This window comes from Gigantopelta aegis, chromosome 3 (assembly GCF_016097555.1).
Source record: "Gigantopelta aegis isolate Gae_Host chromosome 3, Gae_host_genome, whole genome shotgun sequence".
Lineage (NCBI taxonomy): Eukaryota > Metazoa > Mollusca > Gastropoda > Neomphalida > Peltospiridae > Gigantopelta > Gigantopelta aegis.
Genome location: NC_054701.1, coordinates 76,723,897 through 76,749,838, shown reverse-complemented (window position 1 = coordinate 76,749,838; position 25,942 = coordinate 76,723,897). Strand labels below are relative to the sequence as shown.

Genomic DNA, 25,942 nt, shown 5'->3' with positions numbered 1-25,942 from the left:
TAGCACGTATCAGAATGGGTGGGGCTGGTTTAGCACTGGATGAGGGGAGATATAGCACGTATCAGAATGGGTGGGGCTGGTTTAGCAGTGGATGAGGGGAGATATAGCACGTATCAGAATGGGTGGGGCTGGTTTAGCAGTGGATGAGGGGAGATATAGCACGTATCAGAATGGGTGGGGCTGGTTTAGCAGTGGATGAGGGGAGATATAGCACGTATCAGAATGGGTGGGGCTGGTTTAGCAGTGGATGAGGGGAGATATAGCACGTATCAGAATGGGTGGGGCTGGTTTAGCAGTGGATGAGGGGAGATATAGCACGTATCAGAATGGGTGGGGCTGGTTTAGCACTGGATGAGGGGAGATATATTGGTTTAACTAAAATGGCAAGAATTGGTACATTATGCAATAGAATAGAAATAGAAAATGAATTTCATTTTATTATAAATTGTTCACTGTATGAGACATTAAGGACTATATATCGTCGGCGAAATGACAAAATCTCGTAACTACTCTTTTCAAAATTTTACAGGAGAGCAAAAAAACTGAATATTTTTCAAAAAATATGTTATTTTGTTATAGTCGTTGTTATGCGAACATATTAACAGTTAATAGTGATAACTACTTAATAGTGGGTGTACCATAGTTATGGCTACATCCGAAATTAGGACGTTTTACCCTATGTGTCAGGTCTACAAATGTACTTACGACATTTTACACCTGAAATGTCGTTGAAAATTTCAGTTACAACATTTTGATCTAGAATTTAACACAGGTTGAAGGAATAAGGCAAGATCTATACATGGATTAAATACACATACAATCAGGTGTAATTAACTGGTTTTATTTACATGTAATCCATGTAATGTGTGAACATAATGCAATGCTGAGCATCATGTCCACACTCTAGCTTCCCGCTTTGTAGATACAACATTTTATCATTTTGTTTCTTGGACCAGTTATAATATGACTATTTGTCATGTGACAGTCAACCACTTTCTAATAGGCCGATAGTTATGATTTTTTGACAAAAGCAGAATATGAACATTCTAACTCTGGAAATTCCAAAAAGTTATTTCTCGCCAAAAGCGTAGTTACAACCTTTTGTCATTTCGCCGATGATATATTCCTAGAAAGTATTACGTTATGAAATCCTTTTATATGTTTACTAACTTAATGGCAACAAGGAATGGATATGTTTAAAAAAAATTAGGAATCTATATTGTAAAAGCATTAAAGTGTAGAGAAGAGGAAATTGCATTACTTTAAACTGAACCATCATGTGTTTATGTAGATACTTGATGTATAGTGACATGTATCATGTATGTATAATCCACTGTATGCTACTATACTTGATGTGTAACGACATGTATCATGTATGTATAATCCACTGTATGCTACTATACTTGATGTATAACGACATGTATCATGTATGTATAATCCACTGTATGCTACTATACTTGAAAATGCTGTCACCTGCACCAGGGGCCAATTGTTCGAAAAATGGTTATGCTGATCACAGACATTTATAAATATCGGTTTTTATAATTTTTGTGAAATGTAATACTTATGGGATATTGGAAGAACTTCCATTTTGTATGGTGTTTGTATCCCGAGTGAAATAGTCCTTAGTACTTTCGAGCTTTAGGGAGTGACAAATGATAATTGTTTTACGAGGGACATAGATATGGTGCAGAGTGGTGGCGAGTTTAATATCATATTCATCACTCATAATTGATCTCGATCTGTATCACTCAACTTGTTTGGTTGGCATTCATGGAAGATCGTAGTAAGATAATCGATGATATGTTGCAAGATATGGTTGGGTTTTTTTTTTTTTTAAACATATGTATATAAATAAATGTTTCCATTTTGTGTTTCTAAAACAGCTGGATTAATATCAGTACTTAAATATATAATATGAATACCGTAAACAAAAAACAGTCACACAGGTTTGGGAGAAAATTCATGGTTTATTTTGAGGTGGGAATACACAAACGTATTCTTTGCATTCGTTGAATGCACACACTAACTTGAAAACACCAATTAATAACCATGTATTCCTATTCAAACTACAACTACTACTAAACTAACAACAACATACATTTTAACAACAAGGTGAAGAGGGTGGGACGGTGGGAGAAAAAGTTAATTTTACGCTGCTGTGTTTGGAAATTCAAATGGAAGTGACTATCCCAAAGACCCGCACAGATTTCCAAACACAGACTGCTATCTGATTGGTCAAATCCCTGGTTATTTTCCCCTCTTGTGGAAAGACATAGACGTGCCGAACGCCTCCCAACATCAGTCAGTGTGCCGCTATTGGTCAGCCAATATCAGCTGACCTCTAGCTTGACTGGTCCCTAATACACAGCGGAAACCTTTCCTTAAAATTTCCGCTAGCTTCCTACAGTCAGAAGGCCCTATTACACTGGTTACCGATGGAAAACAATTGAGCGATATTTTTATAATGCAATGAAAACCTGGCAAGTTTAAAACCCTGCTATTAATAACATATTATATGCAATAATACTTACATTAATATCAGTACTTAAATATATAATATGAATAAACAAAAAACAGTCACACAGGTTTGGGAGAAAATTCATGGTTTATTTTGAGGTGGGAATACACAAACGTATTCTTTGCATTCGTTGAATGCACACACTAACTTGAAAACACCAATTAATAACCATGTATTCCAAAACAACCCAAACCTTGTTTGGTTGGCATTCATGGAAGATCGTAGTAAGATAATCGATGATATGTTGCAAGATATGGTTGGGTTTTTGGGTTTTTTAAACATGTATATAAATAAATGTTTCCATTTTGTGTTTCTAAAAAAGCTGGCTAATCATTTGAACAACTGGTCCCAAAATATATCAGTATACAAGTTCTTGTATATATGGGCTTATGGCCTTACATACAATAAAAGAATTGAATTTAATTGAATATGATCTAAGGATCGTACATATGACAGGACTATAGCTCTGGGTTGGCAAAAAATGTCGCCAAGTTATTTATTTAAACTTCAAAAATTACAAAAACAGTAATTTTTTAGCAAATTGTCAATACATACATGAATTTGTTTCATTAAATTAAAACGAAATTCACCAACTGCTTTTTAAATTTGCAATTGGTGTGTTTGATGAATGGCAGAGCTAGCCCTTAGAAGATATATAGACATAAATTTGAACATATCTACTTTAGGGGCTGTTCACAGTTATCAACTTGCAAGTGAACATTTGTGTGAGCATAGATATTAAACCATACTCCTTTTTAGCATCCACTTTCCCACTCCTCAAAGCATAAATAAAAAATGTTATTTTGTAAGGAATATTTTTTATAAGGATCAGCATTTATTGTTTGTTTCAAAAGTGTGGGTGACATCTAGCTCAGTCGGAAAAACTCTCACCTGGGGGTGCTTTGGTCCTAGGATCGAACCCCCTTAGTGGACCCATTCTCTGATTGTCTTTTTCCCCATTCCCAACCAGTGTCCCATGACTGGTACATCAAAGACTGTGGTGTGTGCTGTCTTGTTTGTGGGAAAGTGCATATAAAAGATCCCTTGCTGCTAATGGAAAATATAGCAGGTATCTTCTGAAGATCTCATGTGAGAATTATCAGATGTTTGACATCCAATAGCCAATGATTAATAAATCAATGTTCCCTAGGAACCAGGGATGGGGTGGGGTTGGTGTTGGGCAGGATCTGTGCCACCTTCCCCTACTTGAAGACAAAAATGTAAATTTTTTGCCACACTCTATATAAATAAATATAAAATTCTAGCATGTGCTACCCCCACTAGTGACTGAGCACTGACGTAGGAAGTGTTTGTGTGTGTTTGTGTGTGTGTGGGTTGATGTTTTTATATATATTTATACATGTATTTATATATATATATGTGTGTGTGTGTGTGCCACCCCACTTTTTGGCACCTTCCTACGCCCGTGCCAGTGAGCCCCACCCCATCCCAGCCCCCACTCCAAATATCATTCCTACAGGCCTGCTCAAGTAGTGTTGTTAAACGTGGGATGGGATGGGAACTCTGTTAACGTGCCCATATCCACTGAAGGTTCAGGCATGCCCATCCTGGACTTAGTCTCTGGCTTTGCCAGTGACCAATCTAAACAAAACAAACTTTTAACTTTGTTTGAAATATATGCTGGCTCATGTAACCGGCCTCGGTGGCGCAGTGGTTAAGCTATCGGACTACAGGTTGGTAGGTACAGGGTTCACAGCCCAGTACCGACTCCAACCCATGCAAAGCGAGTACTTAAGGGCTCAGTGGGTAGGTGTAAGGTCACTACACCCTCTTCTCTCTCACTATACATGTAGCTATAACCACTAATCAACTAACAAAAAAGAGACAGCCCAGATAGCTGAGGTGTGCATCCAGAACAGCATGCTTGAATTTTAATTGGATATAAGCACGGAAATAAGTTGAAATGAAAATGGCTCATGTAAATGTTGCTAATTATGAATGGTCCCTAAAGCAAATACCAGTAGTACAGCATTTGCTCAATGCGTGGTCAGTGTGGGATTGATCCCTGTTGGTGGGCCCATTGGGCTATTTCTCATTCCAGCCAGTTCACCACAACTGGTATATCAAAGGCTGTGGTATGTACTACCCTGTCTCTGGGATGGTGCATATAAAAGATCCCTTGTTGCTAATCGGAAAGAGTAGCCCATGAAGTGGTAACAGCAGGCTTCCTCTCTCAATATCTGTGTGGTCCTTAGCCATATGTTTGATGCCATATAACCGTAAATAAAATGTGTAGAGTGTGCTGTTAAATAAAACATGTCTTTCTTTCTTTCTGTTATACATATATAGCACTGTTAATGTTGAATCAAACAAACTTTTAAATTGAATTAACAAACACAAAGAGATCACATACTGGGAAAGTTTACTTGTTTTGATGCCAAACAAAAACGTGTGTACTTACCGGTACATGTAGATTTGTATCAATGTTTATCATACAATTATGGACCAGCCAATTGATGCAGTAACCCTGCACTAAACTTAATTACGCGTGGTGCTCTGCTATCTGAGAGTAATGTGAAGTCAAACAACGGCACTGTCAGGGTGATTAATCATAGCAGGAAATTCATTATTCTACAGACAAATGTAAGACTTTGATGAAGCACTAATTATATAATACTGCTAATTGACACTGGAGACGAGGAGGATGTTTATTAGGGTCACGTTATGTGGAATTTTAAGAGAAAAAAACTAAGTCTGAACACTGGCCTAGGAGGGGGGGGAGTGGGGGGCAAGGGGGCCATGTGCCCCCCACTTTTCAGATATTTTACTTTATATTTGCTTTATAATAGTGTAAAAGTGTGTAAATATAAAAGTATGCCACCCCCCACCCCCCACTTTTTGGCACCTTCCTACGTCACTGAGTCATATATAATAATGGAGCTGTCAGTTGCGTTTATTTACAACAAAATAATGGGATTGGTTAAAAGTACAAATGACAAACACTGTTACTTTCAAATAAACATTAAGGTTATTTTTTTATTTGTTTTAATATTTAATGACATGACTAAAGCACGTTGATTTGTTGATTACAGGCAATTGCATGTCAGATATTTGGTAATTGTAAAAATCTGCTGTGTTTTTCCATTAGCAGCAAGGGGCCTTTTATGCACTCTTTCACAGACTGGCCAGAGTACTACATTCCTCTTAACAATAGCTACTGTACAGTAACTACAAGCTGTTTTTCAGCTTGAAACCAACTTAAAAAGACAGACCCTAGTTTCAACCTGTGAAAACGCACACTAAGTTTAGTTAATTTACAAACCTGTAACACATTTGGATAAAGTTACAATTGAGTGAAACATGAGTCTGTGACTTTGAAATGGTGAAATACCCTCTAAAAATAGACTAAAACTTGACTCCATAACTGTTACTTCTCGGACGTGCGTGCTTTTTAAAAAATATGAGAAATGTATTTTGTGATATTAGAAACACCAGGATGACCAAAAACACTTTGAATGTATGGAAATTGATCCACTAAACCATAAAATTAAGTAAAGTATGATTTCAGTTACAAAACATGGCTTAATAGTAAAAGAAATATGCCTTAGTGTTTAAAAACTAAGGTATGTCCCTTTAATTTAACTAATAATAGAATGGTCAGGAATGTTTATTTAATGACAGCTCAGCACATACCACAGCTATTGCAACATAAATAATAAGAAAAAAAATCTACTGCTGTTTTAAAAGCTAATTTTCAGATTTTTCATGTGGTTTTCTCATGTGCAAATAAGTGCAAATGTGCAATTATGCAAACAAAGTTTGTTTTGTTTAATGACACCACTAGCCTAAGAGCATATTGATTTATTGATTACATGTACCTGCTCTTGGATTTTAAACATTTTGGTAATTTTGACATATGGTTTTAGAGAAGAAAAAAACACACTACCTTTTTCCTTTAGTAGCAAGGGATCTTTTATATACAACATCCCACAGACAGGATAGCACATACCACAGCCTTTGATATATATATAGTCGTGGTGCACTGGCTGGAAAAAAAAAAAGCTTAATGGGGATCGACCCTAAACTGACCGCACATCAGGCAGGCACATTATTATTGGGCTACATTTTTCCCTATGTTTTAAAAGTGTAGACTAGCATTGCTCCTCCCCCCATTATGTAGTTTGTATGCTTGTGAAAATATTGAAAATTAGTGAATGGCACTAAGTAATTAATTTGTTGTTTCTTGTTGTTTACAGTTAATCGATCCACGTGACAACTTTCTGATGTATCTGTCAGACAACTATACATTCTTTGCCCCAACAGACGAAGCCATGAGTCAGTTTTTGTCACAGATGTCTAAAGACTATTGGACCAAGGCAGAGAATATTCTTACATTGCTACGGTAGGTGTTTTTAACAGCTCTCATAATAAATATAGGTGTGTGAAATTATCATTCGCACACTGCTAAGGTAGGTGTTTTTAACTGCTTTCATAATAAATATAGGTGTGTGAAATTATCATTCGCACACTGCTAAGGTAGGTGTTTTTAACTGCTCGGGGGCAGGACGTAGCCCAGTGGTAAAGCACTCACATTATGTGAGGTTGGTCTTGGATCCATCCCCGTCGATGGGCCCATTGGGCTATTTCTCGTTCCAGCCAGTCACAACTGGTATATCAAAGGCTAAGGTATGTGCTATCCTGTCTGTGAGACAGTGTGTATAAAAGATCCCTTACTACTAATGGAAAATGTAGCGGGTTTCCTCTCTAAGACTATATGTAAAAATTACCAAATGTTTGACATCCAATAGCCGATGATTAATAAATCAATATGATCTAGTGGTGTTGTTAAACAAAACAAACTAATAATAAATATAGGTGCATAAAATTATCGTTCACACAGTGCTAAGGTAGGTGTTTTTAACTGCTCTGATAATAAATATAAGTGTTTGAAAAATGATCATTATCATATTTGTAAGATGTTATTTTTAACTGCTCTGATAACAAAATTATAGGTGTATGAAATGATCATTCTCATATTACTAAGATAGGTGTGTTTTAACTGCTCTGCTAAGATATGGTACATATACATGCATGTACATGTAGGTGTATACGGAATATCAGCTTAATATGTTTTGATATTGTGGTAATTTGTCAAGATTTAGATATATAATGGTGTAACAGGCAAGCTTCAGCAAAGAAGGACTCACATGTGAACAGAAAAGTGAAAGTAACAGTTTGTTTTATTTGGCGACACCACTAGAGCACATTGATTTATTAATCATCAGCTATTGGGTGACAGACATTTAGTCATTTTTGACTCGTATAGTCTTCAGAGGAAACCCACTTCATTTTTCCATTAGCAGCAAGGAATCTTTTATATGCACTTTCCCACAGACAGGACAGCATGTACCATGACCATGGAGCACTGGTTAAATTGGGAAAAAAGAAAAGTCAGAGAAAGGATCCACTGACGAGGGTCGATACTACGACCAAAGCACCTCAGGCGAGCGTTCTACCTGGGCTTCTAGAATTTCTATAAAATCCACTAGCCATGGGATCAGTGATTTAAAAAAATTACTAGCCACGATTAAAAATTCACTAGCCCTACTTTACTTTAAGTTAATACAATTTTACTAATTAATAGTAATAGTCACACTGTCAGATGTCACCTAAATAGAGAGAGAAATATAGCTTAAAAACACTAACTTTGGGGGTGGAGGTTGGGGACAGGATATTTATATTTACAGTTTTAATAGACAACTGCAACATTTAACTATTTTTTTCACTAGCCATTGGGCATGGCAGTAGTAGTTATTTACTAGCCCAACTTTAAACATCACTAGCCATGGGAGTGGGGCTACCATAATCTACAAGCCCTGCATGACTGAGGTAGATCCCACTGCACATGTCAACAGGATGATGGTTCAGTGAAATATTGTGCCTTATAGTTGATACAGGGATGGTGCATATAAAAGATCCCTTGCTACTGATCGAAAAGAGTAGCCCATAAAATGGTGACAGCAGGTTTCCTCTCTCAATATCTGTGTGGTCCTTAGCCATATGTCTGACGCCGTATAACCATATATAAAATGTGTTGAGTGCGTCGTTAACTAAAACATTTCTTTATTTCTTCTTTCTTTTTATAGTTGGTCCACTAAAGGTACTACAGAGTCACATCTTTCGCCTATGGCTAACAAAAATGCACAAATACTTCCTTTTTCCATTAACTGATCTGAACTTTAATTATTTAACACTGAAATAATGTTTTGTGACTTTACATATTCCATACGTCATAAAAGTGGGTGTTTTATTAAGTGTAGTACAATAATACATGGAGCAGCATGTGTTTATGTTTGCTCTACGTAAGAATAGAGAAATCCAAGAAAGAAGAGCCAGTATTGCTTTCACAGCTAAAATTATTTGCTATTGAAGAACAAACAGCCTTATCACTTTAGTCTGACATCACTATGCCAGATGGCTGTATGGTACTGATCAGACTGTGGTATTTTCATGTTTTGCAAGATCAGGAGATGTTTTATTGTGGTCATAATCGATATGCAATTGTACTGTGGGTGTGCATGTGGGTGATTATATGTATGGAAAGTAATGAAAACTAAAACTAAATTGGTGTATGTACTTTAATAAATTAATTTTATGTCTTTTTTTTCTTTTTTTTTCTTTTTCTTTTTTTTAAAGCCTGGTAAACCATATTTAGTATTTAAAAAATTGTGTGAACAAACTGTATGATTATAACAGCAGGTTTTTCTGATTTTTGTGGAGAATTGTTGTTGTTGGGGGGGGGGGGGGGGGGGGGGTGTTTCGGTGGGTTTTTGTTTTGTTTTTTTACATCAAAACGTGTTCATATCTACATAATGTTATAAGCATAGGCATACAGGCTCCCATTTTTGTAGGGGGGCAGGCTGATTTTTGCCTGAATTAGATGAAAATGCCAGAAAACAGCAGTTATTAATATTAGCATTATGCCAAATGGCTGTATAGCATTGCAAACGAATCACTGCACGTGTTTTCATGGATTACAACTACTATTGTCATATAAGTCATGTCAAAAGTTATATCTTGTTGAAGAGGACCATAAAAGGATCAAGTAAGATAAACAGGAATGGGTTGGAGGTTGCATAATTACAAAAAATACCTTTCCTTTTTTTCATAGTGCAAGGAACTTCAATGTTTGCTTTTAACAAAATCTGTTGGAAGTCACACCGACAAAAAAAAAACCCTAAAAAAAAACAAAAAACACTCAGCATCCTTGGATCATCAATAAAGTATTATTTAATGGCAGGTTTGAAATTTAATATACAGTACTAGAATGAAAGGAAAACCAACAGATGTATTAATGATAATTCAGTCCTGCTGTCATATTGATAGTCATGTGAATTTATCAATATTTCCAGCCAGTGCACCATGACTGGCATATCAAAGGCCATGATATGCACTACCCTGTCTGTGGGATGGTGCATATAAAAGATCCCTTGCTGCTAATTGGAAAGAGTTATCCAATGAAGTGGCGACAGTGGGTTTCCTCTCTCAATATCTGTTGTTCTTAACCATATGTCTGACGCCCCATAGCCGTAAATAAAATGTGTTGAGCATGTCATTAAATAAAAGATTTCATTCTTTATCAATATTGTAATTGTGTTTGTATTTTGCACTAGTAAATGTTATATGGCGAGGCTATATTTAAGCTTTATTATATTTTGTCCTATTCAATACTGCAGATTCCACACTCTGGAGGGACTGTATCAAACTGACGACTTGCTGAAACTGGAGACGAGTTATGGAAAGTTTGACACAATGTACGATGGCTACTCGATCAGGGTGGTCATAAACAATCAGGTAAATAGGCCAACAGCACGACAGTATTGATGTTCTGAGTTGACACATCAGCTAGAAATAGGTGGCATAATTCCAGTATTCTTGTAAGTCATAGAAAGCAACAGAAGCACAGACAAGGCAAAGTTTATTAAAAAGAAATTGCTATACTCTTCTTTTGGTTATTATTTCATCTTTTCACAATACAGAACAAAATTAATTAAGGGTCCATACTCCATAGATATTTTGGGCATTTTCTTTAAATATATAGTTTTTTTTTTTTTTAAAGGACGTTTCCTTTGTTGTAAGGTGTCAACTTTGTGGCTTTTTCTTAAAATCAATTATTTAAACAACAGTTTCAAGCGCTTGTGCAGATTTTATTTTTTTCAATCCATTTTCCAGAAGAACATGTCTCAACCACCCCCTCCTCCCCACACACACAGACATCGCTCGCCACAGTCTAGACCCCACGGCTAAAATTTCTGGGTTTAGTAATGAAGCTTAGCCAAATACATGTAAGGATTTCGATAGTTTTTATTCATGCATGAAAACCCCAGTGTTTATGATCATAGGTCAGTTTTACTGAAAACATTTTTAAAAGTCATTTATAATCAAAACTTAAAAAAATATCACTAGCAAAGAATTATTTTTAAAAGTCAGCTGGCCTTTAAATAATTTTGCTGAGTATATATTCTGTTTAGTCCAACTGCTGCGCCTTCTCTTTTGAGTATCATCTCATTTGCTCATGCTATGTGACAGCTCCTTGTACTTTTAAGGGTTTTGTCTCTTTTTTTTTTTTTTGCTGTTCATCTATGCTCAAAGGACACCTGCGTCACTCACCATTTCCCATCAGTTGTAGCGGTGTCCAGTCTGACCACTCCAGAGAGTACTCATTGGTCACTTCTGGCATTGTTAATAGGTAGTTGCCACCATCTACTGTACTACTCTAATACCAGCAATCATTACAAGCAAATTAAAAACAAATTAAGACTAATGAAAAAGCTTGTTATATGCTGATCGACTGACCTTTAAGTAAATTTAATTTATTTTTTTAAAGGATGGCTTGAGCAGCTAGGAAAGGAAGTCCAACAAATGTCCTCTTGTGATCGAGTGCTTTCTTAAAGTCACTGACCCATGTTTTTAGGCAGTGTAAAATAGTTTTGGTTATTACAGTGGTAGTGATAAATTATACGTTAGTTAGGCAAAAAAAGAAAATGAGCTAGTCTCTGTTCAGTGCCGGTGTCGATTTTGACCCTTGTGTGGAAAATTTTCTTGGTCAAATTTATCATAATAATATAATATTATGACACTTTTGGGGGGGGGGGGGGGGGGGGGGGGGGCAGGGTCTGGATCCCCCTTAAATTTTGTGACACTTATAATTTTATTATATATTAATTTTTTTTTTTTTACGATCCCCCTCCAAACCTCCCCCAAAGTTCTATTGGCATTCTGCCTCATGACATTGGGTCCCCCCTAAATGTATTTTCTGGATCCGCCACTGAAAATTATATAAAAAATGTGAAAGAATGTGCTTAGGGTACCAAGGCAGATGAGGAGGAAATTTTTTTTAAATAAAATAAAATATATATATATATATATACACACACATGTATATATATATACACGGTATCTATACTGACGTCCAAAAACAAGTATACCAAAAAAAATGTAGTTCAATTCCTTTATAATTTGGATTATGGAAATGAAATGTGGTTAAAACTGTCGCCCAAGTACAACCAAATGTATCCAATTACTTAAAGCCAGTGAAAGTGTCAATTTTCATTAAAAAATTTGCATATTGTTATAATGACATATGCACCCATGTAACGAAATGCACGTGTTAAACTGGTATAAAAATCTCTTGAAACTGCACGTTAGTAACACAGTACCCGATAGCACACAAGAAATGCCTTGTTTGTCAGCAGCACAGAGAGAGAGAGAGCCATTGGTATGACCCAGCTGGGAGCCACGCATGACCACATTGCAAGAACATTCGCTTGTACCTGTGCTTCCATAACCAGATTGACCGGCCTCGGTGGCGTCGTGGCAGGCCATCGGTCTACAGGCTGGTAGGTACTGGGTTCGGATCCCAGTCGAGGCATGGGATTTTCAATCCAGATACCGACTCCAAACCCTGTGTGAGTGCTCCGCAAGGCTCAGTGGGTAGGTGTAAACCACTTGCACTGATCAGTGATCCATAACTGGTTCAACAAAGGCCATGGATTGTGCTATCCTGCCTGTGGGAAGCGCAAATAAAAGATCCCTTGCTGCTAATCGGAAGAGTAGCTCATGTAGTGGCGACAGCGGGTTTCCTCTCAAAATCTGTGTGGTCCTTAACCATATGTCTAACGCCATATAACTGTAAATAAAATGTGTTGAGTGCGTTGTTAAATAAAACATTTCTTTCCATAACCAGATTGATGGAACGTTTTCGGCAGACATTATTTTTAGGCCTCAATTTTATTACATTTCGGTTAACTAGAAATATATTTGTATTCTTAAAATTAGCTCCAGCTTGAGTAGTTATCATAAAAGTAATTGTTAATCTAATGTATAGAGCTGGATTATTTTCTCCTTTTTTCACCCTTCCTTTCTCTCCTTTGAATTGTGTCTCGGTTTCTCCCAATCTGGAAGCTCCTCCTATCTGTCAGCTTCTTTTACTGTCCACCTCCACATCCCAGTCCTTGTTTCTCCAACTCCTGAAAGTGCTGAGTGGTTACTGGGTAGTTCTGGCATTTTAAGAGATGCCTGTAAGGACTTACTATATACTCCCTTGCATTGGACCCTGGATTATGTCAATCCATGCCACTTTGGTTCATTTAGGTTTCTTCAAAAGATCTCACCGATTTTAACTAATGGTTAGTATTTGATACATATCGTTAACAGACATTCTTACACACCTGTTGATGAGAACACCATGTGTTATTGTCAATAAAACAAAGTTGCTTACACACGTATGTGTGATAACAATTTCAAGACTGCTCCTAAGTGATGACCAGGTAACTAATGCCATATGTCCAATAAAAAAAAACCCAGCATGGTGGAAATCGATTACACTGTGACATATAGTTAACCTGGCAATCATGTGTCTGTGATGCATAAGTCAGTTACAAGTGCAAGGGTTGTAAATATCTTTTAATTGATAGAGATGTTAAAATTTGCTAAAACCTGGTTTTTGAATATATGGAAGAAATAAATAGAATAATACATTCATGTCCGTTAGATACCATTTATCTCACAACTCATTTAAAAACGTATCAAACTCACTTTTGCTCATGAGATACATTTTAAAACAACTCGTTAAACATACGGCTACTCATGTATTATTCTCTACGTACAAAATATTGTTAATTGTGCTGTTCAGCATTTGTTTTGCTAATTCACTCAGGAACACATTAAAGATCATTTTGTCAATTTCATAATTTTATATGCTGGTTACATTTCATATGACTTTAAATTTAAATAATAGTATTCATGAAAGATAAAAAAAATATTAATCATATTTAAAGATATAATATTATCACCATATACTGTCAAATATGATGATTCATAAATGATGTTAGTTTTATGATTTTATATGCTGGTTAAATTTCATATGACTTTAAATTTAAATACTAGTATAAAAGAAATATAAACGAAATATTAATGATATTTAAAGATATATATTATTACACTGTCAAATATAAAAATGTATTAATATGTGTTATCTAATGTTATGATTAAATTTTGTTTTGTTTATTATTACTAGAGTGTATTGGTGTTCAGCTCGCAGACTACTACGTCAAGAGTTATATCCCCTGATAATTTTGCTCTCAATGGATTTATCCACATCGTAGACAAGGTAAACAAAAAATTAAACATTAATTCATATATAATTTCTTATACATAATTTTGTTACCTCTTTATAAATTGCATGGTAAAGAGATTGTTTGATAGCAAAAATGGCAGTATCCTGATTAAAGATGTTTGTTATTTCGTTTCTGGTAAAGTTTTGATTGCGGAGGGGTTGAGGGCGGGGTGAAATCTCAGTATGTGGACTAATTGATGGCATATTAATGCACAATGGTGGTGTTTTATATGTTAATATTTATTTTAAAATATTGCTTGGGTGTAACTGAAGTTTAAGAATAAATTTTGGTAATGTTATACACGTAAAAGAAATGTTAATATTCAAGAACAGTGAATACTTGGTAAAATAACACCATTTTATTCCTTATAATATGGAATCAAAATTAGATTTTACAAAAATGGTCACGTGAGTTAGATGATAAAAGTACTCTATTTTTACTACTTTATATTGAAAATACATACAGTAATGCATACATTCATATCGTACCCAACCAGTGCACCACAACTGATCAAATTAATTTAAGGCCATGGTATGTGCTTCCTGTCTGTGGAAAAATGCATGTAAAAGATCCCTTGCTACTAATGGAAAAATGTAGCAGGTTTCCTCTCTAAGACTGTCAGAGTTAGCAAATGTTTGACTTCCAATAGCCAATGAATGATTAAGCAATAATCTGTAATAAACGTTTTTCATATCATACAATTTCGATCAGTATAATTATGTTTTAATTGCTTCATTTCAAATTGCATGTATTGTGAGACCATGTGAGATATGACATCATTACAAACCTGGATACAGATTTTTGAAGCAATCTTAGCGCTGTCATATCGTAAAACCATCATAGGCTGTGACAGCACTACAACACATGCCATAGTGATATCATAACCTATGATGGTTTTACGATATCGTAACTCTAAGATAGCTTTAAAAATATGGAACCTGAATGTAAACAGGAGCTATCTGTTTTTCTCTCCGTATTGAAAATGATTTGTGTCAAGTTACAAATATTAAGTTTCAGTTATAATATCATAAATAGTGTGCATGTTATCAGTTTTTTCTAGTGCAATATTTTTATATTAAAGAAATGCCTCACACTGTGAAATTCCTGCAAAGTGATGACATGTTTTCCAGGTGTTGGAACCACTGATACCCGAAGATGAACTTCCAGAGCTGCATGACTTCTTCACCACTCACAGCGACTACTCTCTCTTCTCGCAGTGGCTCAGTGTGAGTTAAATTAACTGTCAGCAGGGCCATAGCTAGCGGGGGTGGGGGAAAGGGGCCAGTTGTCCCCCTAAAATGAATATTAATTACTGGTTATTGATATTGAGATTTTAAGTATGTAATCTTCCTGAAATGGCTTCAAAATGGTATTTCAGAGCCTCTAGATTTAAAATTTTCATGGACCCCTAGTATCTTGCATCTTCTATGCTCATTCATTCCAAGAATTCATCTGCCACCCACCCCCCCCCCCCCCCCCCCCCAAATCCTAACTATGGCCCTGGTCAGAACTATTCTTTATTACCCATATTTTTACAAATATGTTGGTTCATATTAAAGTGTTACATTAGAACATTAAGTGGGATGTAAGACAACTGGCATACTACGACCTTGCTGGAACGTGTCAGCCAAAAGAGATCAGTAATATAAATTAAAGTCAATTATGGGTACTAAATTGACTACCATTTCGTATCATATTTACATCCCTCATTCTAAAGCTTGTTACAGTAGTAAATTATTTAACTCAGGACATAAACATCATACGAAATGGAATCTTGTTTAATATTCTATAAATATTGATGGAAAGAAATTAGGGAATACATACCGGTAAATAGTAAGAGCAAATATTGACTGAAACTAAAACCCTCATCCATAGTATCAGGAAGGTTACCGTGTTACTGACATTCAGGAACAGGAACTCTATTTACGTGCCCATATATATCCACAAGGGTTCAGGCACGCCCACCCTGGACTTAGTATCTGACTTCGCCAGTGGTCAATTCTGGGGTGGAAGGGTTACTGACATTACTACTCTAGTAGTGAATTAGAGTTGGTCTCAAATACCAAGTGTTCCCTTATTTGTTTTTCCATCAGTATATAATTTTAACCCCATTTCATTGTGCTGAAATCTGCCCATGGAGTCTGTGATGCAAGATCAGAAGTGCCCTAAATGTATATAATCAATTCATGTTTTTGAATCACCTACTGGTCCAATCAGTAGGTTTTGTCTTCTTCTGTCTGTCCATCTGTCCATCCATCTATGCCACGTATAGTTTTCTGGACTTTTTTCTTTCTGAAATGCCTCAAGATACTGAGTTGAAATTTAGATTTTAGCTTTATCACATAGAGGTACAGATCATGTTTGACTTTACCTGGATTTACCTGCTTTTGACAGAGTTATATGGCTCTTGAACGAAGGAATGAAAATTTGTTTTGGCCTGGTGGAGAGTATGTATTGCTTTAGCAGTTGTTACTCTTAGAATGCGTGTTTGTTTGTGGGGTATAATATCCTGCTTGGCAGTTTTGTTTCTATTATTTACCTTATGTATAATCAATGTATGCTAGTGTATTTGGAAGTGGATGTAAATATTCAGAGGCAACTGCATGCATCACAGACTTAAAGTTAGATCTTGTTTGCTCATACTGAAACCTTTTCATGATTTTTGTACACTTGACTTTTGAAAGCAATTTTTCAGGATTTATGTCACCAAATAAAACAGTATACCTACATGTATGTAGAATTTTCATAGACCTAGAACTAATTTAAACCATTTTAAAAGTGATTCATGATTGCATGAAATGGTTGGTCCAAATGTTTATTGGACTCAGTCCACTGATGGATAAATTATCTTTAAATGGTAATAATTTTGTTAATTTGATTGCATGACATACTAATCGTTTTCTTTTATAAATTAAAATATTTTACTATATTACTTTTCCAATATAATGCAGAAGAAAGGTCTTATAGATGAGCTTGAAAATATGGAGGAATATACTCTGTTTGCACCAAACAACCAGGCCATGTTGAAAATAAACAGAACTGTGGTATGTTTTTATTTGGAGTCGGGTTGGGTAGGGGGTTTAAATACTGCTACACATTGATAAATGGAAATTAAGGGGGTCAGTAACATATACAATAGTTGTCCAGCGTTCATATTTTCTAAATTATGTTATCTTTTTAAAATGATATTGCGTTATTGTTATGATATATATCTTTCTAGATATATTGTAGGAAGCTTAAATATTAATTTTTATTATCTGTATAAATTTAAGCTGTTGTTAGCTACATCAACCAATTCCATTTGATGCTGAATTTTAAAAAGAAATCATAATGAATTCATCCAAAAATTAAAATAAAAATTATCATGTTTAAATGAGCTTTTAAATTATATTGTTGTTTTTCATCTGCATATGAAAAAAAGAGAATTTGCACACAGTTTGAAATAAATATGCTAACAATATTGCACACATGTATATGGATTCTAAACACTACTTTCAGAAGAATACTGCACATTACGTAGTTATGAATTATACAAACATAACTTAAAACCAAAAACGTATTCAAAATTGATAGAAATCAGCAAAGAAGTGTCTATTTAAGCAGTGTAATGAAATCTTTGACTGTTTTCCAGACAAAGGATTTTCTGAAGTATTACATCATCCCGAAGATTCTGTTGAGTCCCGCCATCATAGACGGCCAGACTGAAGATTCGATACTTGGAACCAAACACCAAATCCAGTTCCAAGTTAGGAATGGTCAGGTTCGGACATTTTTGTTTTCTTGCATTTCTAGAAATGGAACATATATTGTCTTGCACCATATCATTTTATGTCTTTGTCCAAATCATGTCTAACTGATGATAGTTTTGTGTTTTTAACAAAAGTTGTATGTGCAAGCTTATTCTTATGAAATTAAATTCATTTTACATGTACTTCTGTTTGAGAGAACCCCTTTTGAAGTTGTTGAATTTTTTTTTTGTGTTTTGTTTTGGGGGATTTTCCATAATTTAATATGAATTTAGACTTGTGTTTTAAAGATTACCTTTAGATGAATGTTTGAATTTATAACTATAATATATTGGTCAATGTTCCATGTTTTGACATCCATGTGTATGTAAATGGTATTGTGATTGATAACTGTGATTGACTTAAAGCTGGTCATGTTATTCAAGTACTAGTTCACATTTTCTTTTTCTGGCATTATTTTATGTTAATCTGTCCTTGTAGGTAAAGATGATCTACGGATAAATATCAGAAATTACATTGATATTTTATGACACATGTGGGTTGTTTTTTTACCACTAGGTGTATGTAAATGGTATTGTGATTGCTGATCCAGATCAGCTGACGGCCGGAGGTATTATTCAAGGAGTCAGCGACCTCCTTCACCCTGTTCTTAACAAGTGTGAGAAGACTCTAACAAACAGAACATACGTGAGTACCTACATGGGGAATGTGATGAGCTCTTTTGGAAATATTTTATGTGTTTATAGTCAGTGTTTAGAGAATAAATGGCTACTGGACATCATGATATCTGCTTTATCCTGTGAATGTTAGAATTGTGGGCAGTATATAACTCCATGATAGAGCACGTCTTTCAAGTGTGATGGCTCACAGGATTGATAACTCTACAGGGTGTGTACTACTGAATCAAATCCCATAGACGACAATAGTAACATATGTGGCTAAAACTCCTACCTGCAGTGTATCAGTCGACATACATGCCACAGATATAAAATACTACCACCCCTCACCCTTAAAGTGAATCAGAAAAAATTAAGGGTCAAGCTGCTCATTTCTGAGATCACAGGTAGCCTCTATGACTACCCTAATTCCGCACAAAATTCGAGTACTTGTTTTTACAGGTACCTCATACATGTTTCAAGCACAAGGCTATTTTACACAGTGGTACTAGATGAAATAAAATTGCCTACATATTTTGCCCAGATGAAACTATTTTTTGTTTGTACAGCCAACACACTCACATTTATCACCAATCACAGGACTTGTGGTGTTCACTTCTCTATCAAAATTTGGGTGCACCTCGAAGTTTGACCCAGCTGGAAGTTATTTGGTTTAGTACTACCAGTAGACCCAACCAGTGTCCCATTACTGATACACAGAAGTTATGTCATGTGCCGTCTTGTCTGTGTGAAAGTTGATATAATAAATCCTATGCTGCCTCAGTATGTTAAATAACTGTTGTAATTTTTATCTATAGTCTGTCCTATCCTCCTAACAAAATGTGTTTTGTAAATAATTTCAATATGGTTTGACATAAGAAGAAAAGTAAAAGTGTTTTTGTAATAACAAAAAAACCCAACTATTTTTGTGTGCAGTTTACAAAACAATTGGCTCGGAAATAAATAACTTGTAGCAAATTCCATAGGATGAAAAAAGGCATAAATAATAGTTTAGTTACTTCAATTATGTTTGCAGAACTTTATCAATTATCTCAAAATTGCATTAGAATTAGTTATCTTGTGAAATTTGCAACTTGCAATGTAATGGTACAATTGATTGTACTATAATTTATAGTACTTTAACCGACAAGCGAGCAGAACAATTAGCATGAAATATTATGCCCTGGTTTGGGCTTTTTTGTAGAAATAGCATAGTAAAAATTATTATTCATATGGCAGCACATATCCTCACTCAATTTCTAGACAAGAGATAAAATAACTGGTCACTAAATAACCACAGTTTACAAAATAATTTGATACCAAATAACTATAGTTCAAAATGTACTGAGTAGTTAAACAAATTTTTCCAGCAATCACTGTATACATTGGCAAGATATGATGACTTGATAAATCTCTATATTTTCGGTCACTGACCTAAAATATAGGTCATGTGACATAAGCCCGACTTGACTCGAGTATTTCAGAGTAGATTTTCAATAAACATACTCTTTAAATTATTTGTTGAAGTACAGTAAATACAAATAACTTTTAGTTTTGCGTTAACAATACAAAATTTGTATATTTATTTATGAATTGGAGTTTAGAAATGCTTTTTTAATGTGACAGAATGTAGCTAGATTCTTACCAATAATGACGTCATGTATCTTGTATGATGTCATATGGCAAAAGCCTTGCTAGGTTGACAAGACTCAATTTGCGGACACAAATCTGGAATAAATAATGATTTTCCGAATATTCCTGTAGGATTGCAGGATAAAAGAAATAACTGGCAGAGCCTCACTGCATTCGCCATTCTAGCCTTCGCAGGATAAAGCCGATATCTGAAGACAGTAACCAGTTATTCCCTATATATGTGTCCTCTCTTTTCCAGGGACCCTGCATCTCCTGTATTTCCACCGTGTACCTGTGTCCGGAGGGGTTCTATGCGACGTCTCCACCAGTGTTTCTCAAGAACCGATGTACCTACAGTGCAACTGGGCGGGACGGTCACCTGTACACGTTCCTAGGCTGTTACGGCTTGTGTGAGATAATCACTAAAGTAAGTGAATGTTGTGTAGGATACTAATTAAAATGTTTGTTTTGTTTTGTTTAATGACACCACTAGAGCACATTGATTTATTAATCATCTGCTATTGGATGTGAAACATTTGGTAATTTTAACATATAGTCTTAGAGAGGAAACCTGCTACATTTATCCTTTAGTAGCAAGGGATCTTTTATATGCACCATCCCACAGACAGGATAGCACATACCACGGTGTTTGATATACCAGTCGTGGTGCACTGGATGGAGCGAGAAATTAGTAGAAAAGAGTAGCCCTGCAATGACAGTGGATTAAGGCTCTATTATTTGTATAGTCCTTAGCCATATGTTTAATGCCATATAAGTTATAACTATAAAATAAAAATGTGTTGTGTGTGTCATTAAAATAAAGCATTTCTTAATTTCTTACTTACTTTTTTGTCTTGTAGCATGAAGACTGCTGTGCTGGTCATTTTGGCACTGAATGTAAAGGTAATTTTTTTTTCGTTAATTAATTATAGAGCGACTTTAATATCCTTCTCTTAACATTATTCTATAACTTCCAAAATTTCAACCATTAAAAAAAAAATGTGCTTAATATATTTAAAAGACAAGAGTTACAAAATGATTGCTTGAAGAACTTTGGGATCTGCTTGAACTCAAACCTTAAAAAATAACCAAAAAATGTCACAGTGGCTGAAGTATAAATATTAAGACCAAATTTACAAATGGTTATCATTAAATTTGTATTTTAAATGTCTTTGCCACTGATAAAATATGATACAGTTATGTGTACACATAACTAAACAACTGCCTTTATCATAAATTATTATACTTACAAGGTTGTTTAGGAACATTACACCTGACTGGAATAAATACTCTTCATAAGTTTGGTACTTTAGGGTTATTAACATTTTGGGATGTGGGTGTGAGGAAATATTTTTCAGTACCAATCATCCCTCAGATACCAGTACAGTCATCTATTTTATGATTTTTATTATTTTTTCCTCAAATATTTATTATATATATACATGATCAGTTTGATTATGATGGTTACTGTTCACAGAATGCCCCGGTGGTCCTGAAGTGCCATGCAGTGGTCGCGGAGTGTGCAATGAGGGGATCAATGGGACGGGAATCTGTGTGTGTGATGAACACTTCTGGGGACTCAGCTGTGACAGGTGCACACGAGACTGGGTCGGGCCAGACTGTAACATCAGTAAGTACTGTCTTTCATGCTTTAAACTAGAATTTTTTTTTCCAAGGGCAAATCTATGATTGCCGGGATTGTGGGGTGAATATTCTGAAAAAGGACTTCTTTAACCTCTATGATCTGTTGGGTCAGTGAAGGCTATTAATTTCCATCCTCATAATCTAAAGCATCCTGGTGATTGTGTGAAAGTAAAAACAAAATATGAATATTTTAATGACGATGAACTTGTAACATCAGTATAAGATTGGTTGAGCTTCACTGTAACATCAGAATACCAACTCTTACATCTTCATGTAGTACTGTATAAAGTAAGTCTTACATCCTAAATAGGATTGGATGGGCTTCATTGTAACATCAGTATACAGTCACTTACACTGTTAAATAAGATTAGGTGAGGTTCATTTAACATCAAAATTACATCCTTAAATAGGAATGGGTGAAATTCGGCTGTGAGTGGCATTTGTAGACAGTTTTGACTATAATATATGACATAAAAAATAAATACCAATTTATATACATGTATTAATTTTTCCATTAACCTATGCAGGTAGATATTCGTGTGATTTTCAAAATGGGAACTGCAGTGAACATGCCACCTGTGAGATGGTGGAGGACGAGATCACCTGCAGATGTCACCCTGGTTACCTTGGAGATGGGAAGGTTTGTCACTCGCCATGTGATTACCACAATGGTGGCTGCCATGACAATGCATCTTGTACATTCCAGGTTGGTATTATTTACTGATATAACACAATAAATAACATTGCCATAGAAACCATAGATGTATATATACTATTAAACATATGAATATGTTGCACTAACAGCTATTGTAATATAGTCAAAATCATTATTTTGAAGTCTGTTGGAGAGAACATTTTGTTGAGTATCACATCACATCACTATGCAAATTTCAGAGGTCATTATACAATTTTAAATCATTTGTCATTGTGACTACCACAATAATGGCTGCCATATCAACCACCAATTCAAAATTGTCGGAAAATGGACCTGCTGAGTTCTAGTATAATGTGTTCATTAATATCAATATTCAGATTGTTAGTTCACTCATTATAATGAATTATATATACTTGAGTTTCAATTCACAGAATCTAATAATAACAAATATGAAATGACAATTTTAGGGGACAGCCAACTTCATAACCTCAAAACCCAAGAATAAATCAGCTCTTGGTTAATTTGGTTTATTTATTTTTGGAATTGCTCTTTTAAATTTAAATATTATTAAAGTCCCTATAGTCCCAATTTTGGTTTAAAAATCATCTAAATTGTCCCTTAGTATTCTGTCCTAGACCAAGCCACTGGCTATCCAGAGACGTGGCCCGCAGCAGACATGCCTGAAACCTTAGTGGTATATGGGCATGTTAAAAATACTCACTCACTCACTCTTGGTTAATGTTGTACACAAATCAATTAGGCTACTCTTATTAGAATATTTATTACATTTTTTTAAATTTGTTTTCTTTTTTTCTTTTTTTTTAGCAGCAGTCTCTTTCATGTAAGTGTTTATCTGGTTACCATGGCAATGGATCCTGGTGCAAGCCAGTTGTGGACTTGTGTTTTTCCAAGACAACCATTTGTTCTCCTTACGCCATTTGCTCTTTTTCTCCTCCAAATGGTATGTTTGCTCTTCCTGTTCAGTTGTGAATGAATGCATGAAATGTTTAACTCAAAGAGTATACCTGTACTTGCATGTTTCTCTTTTTGGGGGTGGGATGTAGCCCAGCAGTAAAGCGCTCACCTGATGTGTGGTCAGTCTAGGATCGATCCCTGCCAGTGGGTTATTTTTCATTGTAGCCAGTCCACCACAACTGGTATATCAAAGCATGTGGTATGTGGTGTCCCATCTGTGGGATCCAATAGCCGATGATTAATAAATCAATGTGCTATACTGGTGTCAAACAAACTTTAACTTTCTCTCTTTCTTGTGCAATGCATGGAATACTTTTTCATTTTCTAAACACTAAAACAAGTTTAATTTGGCAAATGTGTTTTATAATAAATTCATTCAAAAATTAGTTCAAGAATTACATGTCAATTAGTCTATGTTTTGTTTGGCTAAGATAAATTAACTTTGGCTACCAGTACATATTTTAAAACAAAATTCACCAAAATATTAACAAAGACAGGGTTACATGCATGGCTGTTAATGTACTTAAGGCAGAGACACACTATTTATGTGACTTGAAATGCACAATGTTTGTACATTTTATTTTCACTAACATTGGTTGCTATAAACCATTTTATAAGCATTGTAAACAAAAGTTGGCTAAAATTAATTAAGTTTATTTTATGATTTATGACTATGTACTTATTTATATATACAATGTATTATGAAAACTTGAATGTATGCCATGTTTGCAACTGTGCAACACAAATGTACTGTGTTTCAAAGGCCCCAAAGTTTACTAAACATTTTAGTATTTTGTATTATTTTGTATTTTATTTTGTATTTTTTGTATATATCAAAATATTGACGACCAGTGGGATATGTTGACAACCTGTATGTAGCTGGTTAGATAAAGTACCTTTTCTGGACAAATAAAATACAGATACATGTATTTTCAGACGATATTTTGTGTTAGATCAATTGATACGTCAACTGCCATGCGGACTTGGTTTTAACATAGTTAGTTCACTGTTGGATGATTTCAGTGTATTTTATTATATGTTATTCTTCTTTATGTTTGTATTCAGTGACTGATGAGTCCGATGGGAAAATCTCCTGTGAATGCCTACAGGGTTTTGTTGGTAATGGAAGTATCTGTAACAAGGATATCCTGAAAGCCTTGTCCAATTTACCAGTCACAGCAGCTTTCTATCAGGTAACATTTTGAAAATATATTTCTTTTAAAAAATAACACAACAACAAGACATTGAAAACAGTTTGTAAGCTTCCAAGAAAATGTTTGATTTTTGTTAGCAATTCGATTGAGAATCATTTTGATGAGTCCATTATTATGGAATATTCAGAATCAGAGCTACATGTCGGCTTTATTTCTTGTGAGTCAGTTCAGAAATGATTACACTGTTACCAACTCTCATGAATATTATCTCAATAGAAGCTGAATTTACAGTCAACTTTTACAGAATTATTTATAATGTATTACCAACTTTGGTTGTTGCAATAATAGTAAAACCCTAATACATTCCCAGTGGCTATGACTGATTGGGTTTGTTACTTGTTTTTAGGTTATTTTGTCTTTGGATGATGATGGCAGTATACGGAAACTTCTAGGCGATTTAGAGGAAAATACTACTATCTTTGTACCTGTCAATATAGGAACTACTGAAATACAGGTTAGTGTTATGATTTCCATAATAAAATACTACTATCTTTGTACCTGCTAATATAGGAACTACTGAAATACAGGTTAGTGTTATGATTTCCATAATAAAATACTACTATCTTTGTACCTGCTAATATAGGAACTACTGAAATACAGGTTAGTGTTATGATTTCCATAATAAAATACTACTATCTTTGTACCTGCTAATATAGGAACTACTGAAATACAGGTTAGTGTTATGATTTCCATAATAAAATACTACTATCTTTGTACCTGCTAATATAGGAACTACTGAAATACAGGTTAGTGTTATGATTTCCATAATAAAATACTGCTATCTTTGTACCTGCTAATATAGGAACTACTGAAATACAGGTTAGTGTTATGATTTCCATAATAAAATACTACTATCTTTGTACCTGCTAATATAGGAACTACTGAAATACAGGTTAGTGTTATGATTTCCATAATAAAATACTACTATCTTTGTACCTGCTAATATAGGAACTACTGAAATACAGGTTAGTGTTATGATTTCCATAATAAAAAATATGCAGCCTATCTTTTATTATGATTATCAAGCCTATATTTTATTATGATTCTCATTGTTAGATATTAAATGTGAACTATAAAATTTTTATCAAGATAATTGTCTATAGAATGTGACAGAAGACTACATAGTAATTATGTAAGAGATGATGTGACATTGTCTGTTATAGTGTTTACTTAATCAGTTTTCCGTAACATAGGCTCTTTTTCATTGTTTCAGATTTAAAAAGTTAATAATAAATATTGTTTACCATTATACGTTGTTTA

General features: G+C 34.8%; 1 protein-coding gene across 1 annotated transcript in view; it reads left to right on the top strand.

Moving 5' to 3' along the window:
- Positions 1-25,942, top strand: part of LOC121368841 (stabilin-2-like) — a 138,038-nt gene that overhangs the window by 105,694 nt on the left and 6,402 nt on the right. Inside the window, exons 23-36 of the mRNA XM_041493589.1 lie at positions 6,739-6,884; positions 10,219-10,336; positions 14,061-14,153; positions 15,291-15,386; positions 17,112-17,204; positions 17,792-17,920; positions 18,465-18,593; positions 20,454-20,621; positions 21,055-21,097; positions 21,672-21,824; positions 22,366-22,544; positions 23,319-23,454; positions 24,534-24,661; positions 25,029-25,136. Coding sequence (XP_041349523.1) covers positions 6,739-6,884; positions 10,219-10,336; positions 14,061-14,153; positions 15,291-15,386; positions 17,112-17,204; positions 17,792-17,920; positions 18,465-18,593; positions 20,454-20,621; positions 21,055-21,097; positions 21,672-21,824; positions 22,366-22,544; positions 23,319-23,454; positions 24,534-24,661; positions 25,029-25,136 — 1,719 coding nt within the window. The remainder of the gene's footprint in view (positions 1-6,738; positions 6,885-10,218; positions 10,337-14,060; positions 14,154-15,290; positions 15,387-17,111; positions 17,205-17,791; positions 17,921-18,464; positions 18,594-20,453; positions 20,622-21,054; positions 21,098-21,671; positions 21,825-22,365; positions 22,545-23,318; positions 23,455-24,533; positions 24,662-25,028; positions 25,137-25,942) is intronic.